The 9,128-nt window shown below is 37.8% G+C and overlaps 1 protein-coding gene across 1 annotated transcript in view; it reads left to right on the forward strand.

The window, feature by feature from the left end:
• The first annotated feature begins 4,947 nt into the window (after positions 1-4,947).
• LOC112091371 overlaps positions 4,948-9,128 on the forward strand; it is a 14,342-nt gene continuing 10,161 nt past the window's right edge. The window contains exons 1-6 of the mRNA XM_024164813.1: positions 4,948-5,158; positions 5,249-5,560; positions 5,714-5,766; positions 6,128-6,215; positions 6,820-7,048; positions 7,192-7,298. Coding sequence (XP_024020581.1) covers positions 5,153-5,158; positions 5,249-5,560; positions 5,714-5,766; positions 6,128-6,215; positions 6,820-7,048; positions 7,192-7,298 — 795 coding nt within the window. The 5' untranslated portion in view covers positions 4,948-5,152. The remainder of the gene's footprint in view (positions 5,159-5,248; positions 5,561-5,713; positions 5,767-6,127; positions 6,216-6,819; positions 7,049-7,191; positions 7,299-9,128) is intronic.

Raw genomic sequence — 9,128 nt, forward strand, 5'->3', positions numbered from 1 at the left:
TACAGGATAAAGGATGATTTTCTCTTCCTTCCCTATCTATTATTGGCGCCACACACAGGGATAGGAATCCCTAGCATGGCCGGCCACAAGGGATAAGGGATAGAGGAGAATTTTGGTTCGAAATTCAAATTGGAGATAGAGATTGGATTCTTTCTAAAAGTTTGACTTCTACTCTATAAATACTATCTTTGAAACAATTTTCGGAATGGTTTTTTGCCCTAATTTTAGAGGTAGCCGAAATTTCTCTATAGAAATTTTAGAAATAATTTTTCAGCCCTAAGAGTTAAGGCTGGCCGAAATTCTCAAGAGAGAAAGGAAGGAAAAATTTTTCTCCAAAAATTCCACATCGTGCATGTGATGGTGTTTGTGGAAATTTGAGTGTTTATTGTAACCCGTTTTGTCTCATGTGTGCCCACACACACGTCTTTGTGGATTCTAGGAATTGATGTGAAAAACATTGGTTTTCTAAACACAAAGATTGGAGCAAGGACTGTTCGTGGTCAAAGAACTCAAGTTATCATCCGAGTCGGCTTCCAGGTATTTTTCCTGATTGAGTTCTTGATATATATAAGTTAATGAGATTAATTTATTCGTGCATAAATTAATATAATCTATAGAGTATCTCAAAAGTTTTATGAAAATTTTTGTTATACACGATCCGCCTCTTCCCCGCACCACCACGCTTCCGCATCCGGATTCGATCCGGAGACCAACAGTCAATTCTTAAAATTCACGAAGACGTGTGTGTGAGCACATCTGAGACAAAACGGGTTAGAATAAACACTCAAATTTCTACAAACACCAACGCATGCATAATGTGAAATTTTTGGAGAAAAAATTTTCCTTTTCACTCTATGGAGAAATTCGGCCACTCTTTAAAAAAATAGGTCAAAAATTGTATCTCACAATTTTCTATCATTCTCTTATTTATATAGTAGAAGTCAAACTTCTAAAATGAATATAATCTATATCTCTAAGATAAAGCTTGTTAATTATCTCATATTTGAATTTGGAACAAAACTTTATCTTCCCTTTTATCTATTATGGCCGGCCAACCTGATGAGATGTTATCCTTGTGTGGCACCAAATACAGATAGGGAAGGAAGAGAAAATCATCCTTTATTCTGTAGTCCAATTTTGACTGAAAATTCAAATTTAAATTTAAGTCAAACTTAAATTAGTTTGAGTTATAAGTTGAACAACTTATAAAATAAGTTTAAAATGATAAATTTAAATTGTGTTCACACTGTGTGTTCACACTATGTGTTCACACCGTGTGTTCACACTATGTGTTCACACCGTGCGTTCACACTGTAAAGCTTATTTGCGACGATATTTTAAATTTATTTGCGACGACAATGTCGTTACAAATAAGTCAGATCTAATATACCCTAGCTTCTTCATCTTCATTTTCCCTCGACAGTTTCAGTCTCTCTCTCTCCTGCTGACTCTCTGCCTCTTCTTCCCCTCACCGCCGCCGGCCGTCTTCTCTCTCTCTTCCCTTCTCTCTCTCCCCTTCTCTCTCTTCCCTTCTTTTTCTCTCTCTTCCCTTCTCTCCTCTCTCTCTCTCTCTCTCCCCTTCTCTCTTGTTCCCCTCTCCGGCCGCCGCCGCTGCTCCCGCCGCCCCGCCCCCGCCAGAATTTCAGGTTTGGGTTTTTATTTATTTTTTCTTTTTGTAAATTTTGTTTTTGTTTGATTACTTGCATTGATTCGAAGAATGTTAGGGATTTTTAGGGATTTTTGTTAGGGATTGTTGTTACTTGCCGAGAAAATGGAAGAAGGAAATAGAAAATAGAAAATGTTATGGATTTTTGTTCGAGTTTAGTCATTTTTTTATGGTTATGAGAATGTGAAAATTTAAACTTACATTGATTAATCAATAATTGTGTCTATATGTTACTCTAGATGTTAATAAAATGTTAATTTGATGTGGGCGTTTGATTTTTTACCTTCGTCGTTGTTTGCACGGTTCCTTCGACGTAATCCTGCTATTTTCAGCCCCCGTTTAGTGGGTTTGAACTTTATAAGTTTTTTATATTTATTTAGTTTAAAATTGTTGTAGTTTTTGGTTGTATGAATTTGATATTATGATGACAATATTTGAATTATGATTTTCTTATATTTTTGAAATTTAGTATATGTTTATGATTCTTGTTCTGGGTGGCACATCTTGCAGCTATGGTGTGCCGAAATCTTTTAAAGCTATTTTTCTGCAGGTTTTGATTTTTAGATCATATGAAAAATAAGTCGTAATGCTGCCAAAATTTAGTTAGAAAACGAGAATTTTAATAAGTTCATTAACAAACTTTAATTAATAAAATTTAATTGTGTTAATAAAGAGTAAAATTAAAATTAATTAAACACATTAATAAATTGTTAGGTCTGTTGTTGTTTATAGTTGAAATGCCAATTGACAAAAGTTAGATTTATTTGAGGAACCGATTGTCGGATGAATATTGGAATGGGGTATCTACTTTTATTGACGTCGCCAAAAATTATGCAACTTCAATTGGCCATATCAGCTATCATTGTGTGAAATGTAGAAACTATGAAATGCATCTAGTAGAAACTGTGAGAGCGCATATACATTGATTTGGTTTTGATCCATTGTATAGTACATGGATTCACCATGGTGAAGTAGAAGTGGTTTCAAGTGTCGACCCAATATTTGAATTATGATTTTTTATACTAAAATAGTAGTTTTATAACATGTAAAAATAATTATAATATCTTATTATGTAGAATACCCTGGAGGAGGAGAGACAAACACAGAGAATACAGTCTACTTCAAGCTCGACTAGACCCGGCTTTGACGAGCATGAGATTTTATAGCAAGTTCTTGGCATGCGTAGAGGACATAAGATAGGAGTGGGTTCGACGCTCTCCCAAAAGGGCTTCTCCTTCATCTGCTGGTTCATACTCGGACGCAACATCATCGGCTCAACTTGACCCACATGTGAGTCGTTATTTAAAGAAATCATACTAGGAACAAGTTAAGATTTATGAGAATCAGGTGAAGGTGTTAGAGTTGGTGGCTAAATTGCAACCCAACATCCAATTACCTACGATTGATCGTCAAGAACTAGTTAATCTAGACAATCTTCTGCCTCCTTCAGATGATGACAGTCCTGATGATGATTCAACTGTTGGCGATGCTGCAAACTTAGACGATTAGTTCCGTTATATGTACTATTTTATTTTTCACTTTATTTAGACTTTTATATTTTTTTGAACATTATATATGCACTTCATATAGTATTCATAATATATTTTATAAATTTATTTAGATTTATTATTTTTAATATTAATTTATATTTCACTTTTAGTGTATTTTAATAAATTATATTCAGTATGTAACATAATAATGTTTAATTAAAATTAATTAATTGCCATTTTTTATAAATTATAAAAAAAATTAATTTCAATTTTTTGCGATGACTTTTTTAGACTTGTTGTCGTAAAAAAAATAACATTATTTGCGACGACAATTTGAAATGTTGTTGCAAAAAATGATCATATCACGCGAATTTTACAACGGCGTATTAGCGACGCCTGTCGTCGCAAATACAGTTGCGACGACACTTTGTTGTCGCAAAAAAAGGTTTTGCGACGAATTATTTACGACGACAAATCTGCGACGACACGTCGTCACAAAAACAGTTAGTTGTGACGACATGAGGTTTTTTGAGAAAGTTGAGAACCAAAGTGCAACATATGAAGAAAAGATTTGGGACCAATGAAGGTGTGGGGGAAGTTGGTAATATGGTGTAACTATCCACCAACTAGCTAGTCCTCTAAAAGCTAAGAGTTAAGTAGTTGAACTTGAGTAAAGGCTTCAGTTACACGGTTCTTATTTGTAAAAAGAAAACAAAAAGGGACTATATATATATATATATATATATATATACACACACAGAAATAACACTTGTGAGTGAAGCTGTCTTTTTCTTAGTTTGTCCATTAAGTTTGATGTAAAGTAGTGCAGCTAACAAAATGATTTCAATATAAACCAGTGGCTGAGTATGTTTATATAAAACCACGTAGCTCATTAATTTCATTTTCATTAAGTACTATATCTTAAGGTTTTTTTTTTTTTTTTTTTTTTTTTTTTTTTTTAAAAAAAAAAAGATTTTTTTTTTTTAAATACACAATCAGATATTGATTGTACGTTACCGAGTGTTAACTATGTTATCATGCGACTTCTAGTTATGTTTAACAGAGACGATAACTGTGCGTTGAAAGTTTGTGTAACTACTTTTATTAAAAAGTTGTCAAGGAAGAATTTGAATCAGGCTCTTTTCCCATATAACAAAATTTATAGAGTAGAATTTAATTTTTTTTAAATACACAATCAGATATTGATTGTACGTTACCGAGTGTTAACTATGTTATCATGCGACTTCTAGTTATGTTTAACAGAGACGATAACTGTGCGTTGAAAGTTTGTGTAACTACTTTTATTAAAAAGTTGTCAAGGAAGAATTTGAATCAGGCTCTTTTCCCATATAACAAAATTTATAGAGTAGAATTTAAATGCTGCAAAAATTTTGAATACTACAAGAATGGTAAGATTTTGATATCAAGAATTGTAAATTTGATACCACTATAACAATGACTGTACCATAATATAGTACTAAAAATGACATAATTATGTTTGTTATTTTTATAATATTTTAAAATTTTTGCTAAAATTTTAACATCAGGTACAAAATTTCGCCAAGTAGTGTAATTATCTCTCCTTTTTTTTTTTTTCATTTTTCTTTAATAGAGGTAGTGGGCCTAATTTAGGCTGAATCTAAAGTCAAATCCAACTATTGGATACGCTGAAGCCCAAAATCGTTACTATTGGAAACGAAGGCCCAACATATGTCTCTCTCTCTCTCTCTGGCCCAACATATGTCTCTCTCTCTCTCTCTCGTCTCTTCGCCAAAATAACAAGGTGCAACCTTTGAGGGAAGATCAGTCGATATAGGAGTAGTCCTCTCTTTGATTTCTCTCTTAAGCAATTAGCAGCATAGCTAGGCTACCCAATTGAAGAAGAGGAAGAAACAAATCATGCACGAAAAGAATAATCCAATTCATCCCATTTTTGCGTCAGATTTTCTTTTCACGAATAGTTAGTTAACAATTGTAATCATAATCACACACAACAATGGCGGTAATTAACTCCTGCTAAATCTCCTCTTGATCGCGGATCCATTTTCTTCATCTTCATCTTATTCTTTGTTGTTGGTGGTGGATGGCGCAGGACTCCTCCGGCACCACTCTCATGGATCTGATCACGGCCGATCCATCCACCTTCTCCGCCGCCGCTTCTTCGTCGTCGTCCTCTTCCACGTCATCATCGACATCTTCGTCTGCAGCTGCGGCTGCGGCGGTTTTGGGGCCGGCGACGGCGCTTGGGAAGCCGGCGGTGGAGAAGCGGTCGAAGAGAGCGTCGCTCCTCCAGATCCAGAACGACACCATTTCTGCCGCCAAGGCTGCTCTCAACCCCGTCCGTACTAATATGAATATCAACATTATCCCTATCCCTCAGAAGCAGAAGCTCAAGAGCAAGAAGGTTATTTAATTAAGTAATTCATTTCTGTTTTCTTTCTTCTTCTTCTTCTTCTTCTTCTCCATTGTTGCTGAATGCTGATGATTGATTGTTACTCTTTTGGTTGGTTGGTTGGTTGGTCTTGATTTCTAGTTTTGCTTCTTGTTGTTTTGGCAGCCTGTTTCGTACTCTCAACTTGCCAGAAGCATTCACGAGCTAGCTGCCTCTTCGTAAAGCCCTTCCTCTTTCCCATAATAATTCTCTCTACCTACCTATCTAGTACCTTGTGTAAGTCAATCATATTCTTGCTTATTATTTTGGGGAAATTTCAACTTTTCTACATTTAGTTTTGAGTTTTTTCAGTTCAATTAGGATTCTTTACTATCAAAATTATTATTGAGATTACGTTTTTTACTTGAATTATAACTCCCGTCAATGAGATTAGTCTCTCGAGCTAGTAATTTTTCTATCTTATTATAACTGTTATTAACATCAGGCCATAGATTAGTTCTAACCAGGTTTTTTTTTTTTGTTGGCATATATATACACACACACACACACACATATATAATTTGAATGTGAATAGAAAAGTTCACAGAGGCAGCTACTGAATCATGTGTTTCCAAAACTCGCCGTCTACAACTCAGTCGACCCTTCTTTGGCACCATCTCTTCTCATGGTACGTTGTTTCCTTGTTTATACTTATGAGCTTTGTGATGCCATTGTAGATCGGGTAGTAAAACAAAACAAAACTCTCATTTAGTAGTAAAAGCTAGAATTGATGGGTCTGTCTCACACTGTTATGTACTTGTATACAGTGATTGAACCACAGCCACTAATAGTGATGACTGATGAATACTACTTTTATGTTCATTTAGATACTTTGGACATGATGAGGAACGCCTAGAGTTTATGATGGAGATCAATATGATAAAACAATATAGAAAGTATTGTGTTTTTTATTTGCCTCATTGTGTTTAGAGTTTAATTAAGTTCACCTTCTAATTATTTTGTATCTGTACATAGTAGATTTTGTTATTTTTTCAATTAGGACCTTGTTTAATGATATTGATCATTTGATCTATTTAGAAGTCATCTTTAGATTGTTATTCTTTAACCTAACATTTCTTTTCTCCTTCTCTCTATTTCTCTCTCTAAACTCATTCCTGACGACTCAATGTCTCTTTTATTTCACTGATTCTCAGTTTCAATAAGATTTTGTTCTCATAGTAATAATACATAAATATATGTGTGTGTGTGTGTGTTTTTTTTCCTTTGTGCAGTTGGATCAGCAGTGCGAAGACAGGAGCGTTCTGCGATATGTATATTATTACCTGGCTAGGATTTTGTCTGATACTGGGGCCCAAGGTGTGAGCTCCGGCGGTGGCATTCCAACTCCGAACTGGGATGCTTTGGCTGACATTGACGCTGTTGGTGGGGTGACTAGAGCTGATGTTGTGCCTAGAATTGTAGCTCAACTCACAAATGAGGCGTCAAATGCTGATGTCGAATGTAAACTTCTTATTCCAGTTCATATTCATATATGGCTGTTTTCTGATTGTTCCTATAGATATCCTAGATTTTTTTCTGCCGGATAATTGTGCTATTAAACTTTTTTTTTTTTTTTTTTTTCTTTTTATCTTTCTATTTAAAAGTTCATGCACGAAGACTTCAAGCATTGAAGGCTCTTACATATGCTCCATCAAGCAACTCTGAAATATTGTCCAAATTGTATGAAATTGTATTTGGCATCCTCGATAAGGTTCGTCCTACTCTTGTCTCGTATACACACATACATACACTCAAGTTACGCATATATAAATGCATACCTATGTTTCTGTATGTGTATATGATAAGTACCAACTAAAGAGAATAGCAAGATGATAGAGAAGTAAACTGGAAGTTGTATTAATGGAATCACAAATTGGAAAAATAGAAAGTACAGGGAAAAGTAAGATAGATATTGAGCTTTCGAGAGGCTCAATTCTCTCCCAGAGAAAGTACTCCACTCAACTCACCGATTGCCAGCCTCCTCTCTCGCCACTTCCCCTTTTATTCCCGTATAACTAATTTCCCCCACTAACTAACACAGATCCCAATGACTTGACAATTTTCCAAATTGGCCTCAAAGTACCAACTTATTTCCACCTCTCACGTGCTTGGCTTGGCACGTCTGGCGTAAGTGAACCTCCCCTCCCAATGAGTCACCTTGTCCTCAAGGTGAAACTCTGGAAACTGGCCTTGGATGAGCTCATAGGGTTCCCACGTAGCCTCTTCGGAAGTCATGCCCTTCCATTGAATCAGCACCTCCAGCGGTTGGCTCCTGCTGCCGAAGTAGAACGCAATCCCAACATTGCCTCTGGCTCGATCAGCAATTCATACTCCTCAGACAGATGGGGAGGAAGCTCGGAGACCACGGCTGTGGCGCCAACCGTGTGACGAAGTTGAGATACATGGAACACTGGATGGAGAGAAGAGGACTCAGGCAACTGAAGTCGATAAGCCACCGGCCCCACTGGTGCGAGAACTTGGAAGGGGCCGTAGAACTGGGGAGCCAACTTTTCATTGGGCTGCTTAGCTAAGGACTTGAGGCGATAGGGGCAGATCTTCAAGTAGACGAGGTCTCCAACTGCAGACTGCACATCCCGTCTATGACCATCCACTTGGTGCTTCATCTTCTGTTGTGCTCAAAGCAGTTGCTGGTGCAATTCATCCAAGACAGCGTCGCGATCCTGCAGTTGTTGATCCACCGCAGAGTAAGGTGTGGATCCGGCCTCAAAACACATCAAGTGGGGGCGAGCTTGACCATAGACAAGCAAAGAAGGGCGTGGTCCGTGTGGCAGTGTGAAATGAAGTATTATACCAATACTCCGCCCATGGGAACCAGCGTGCCCACATTTTGGGTCGAGCGGATGCAAAACAGTGCAAATACGTCTCCACAGAGCAGTTGACAACCTTGGTCTGCCCATCCGTTTGAGGATGGTACGCCGTGCTATGCTTGAGTACAGTACCTTGTAGGCGGAAGAGCTCGGTCCAAAACTTGCTAATGAACACCTTATCCCGATCCAATACAATGGAAGAAGGAATACCATAGAGGCGAACCACCTCTTTTAAGAAAATCCCAGCCACCGATTGAGCCGTAAACGGGTGCCGAAGTCCGATAAAATGGGCATACTTGCTCAGCCGATCCACAACGACTAGGGTAGTGTCAACCCCCTCCGACTGAGGAAGACCTTCGATGAAATCTATCGAGATATCCTCTCAAATGCGCTCCGGTATCGGCAAAGGTTGCAGTAACCAGCCCGGAGCCAAAGTAGAGCTCTTGTTTTGTTGGCAAACCATGCAATGGGCGACATATTGGTGAATATCGCGCTTCATTCCTGGCCAGTAGAATAAAGCCTGCACTTGCTTGAGAGTTTTCAAATAGCCCGAGTGTCCCCCCATGGCGCCATCGTGCAACTCTGCGAGGATGGTGCCCACTAGCAGAGACTGGCGTGACACCACCAGCCGATTATGGTATAGCAACCGCCCTTGCACGAGCTTGTAGCCCGCAGGATCGACCACCGCCCCCCACACCCCCCCCGCCCCACCG

The sequence above is a fragment of the Morus notabilis genome, unplaced genomic scaffold (assembly GCF_000414095.1).
Source record: "Morus notabilis unplaced genomic scaffold, ASM41409v2 Scaffold1387, whole genome shotgun sequence".
NCBI lineage: Eukaryota > Viridiplantae > Streptophyta > Magnoliopsida > Rosales > Moraceae > Morus > Morus notabilis.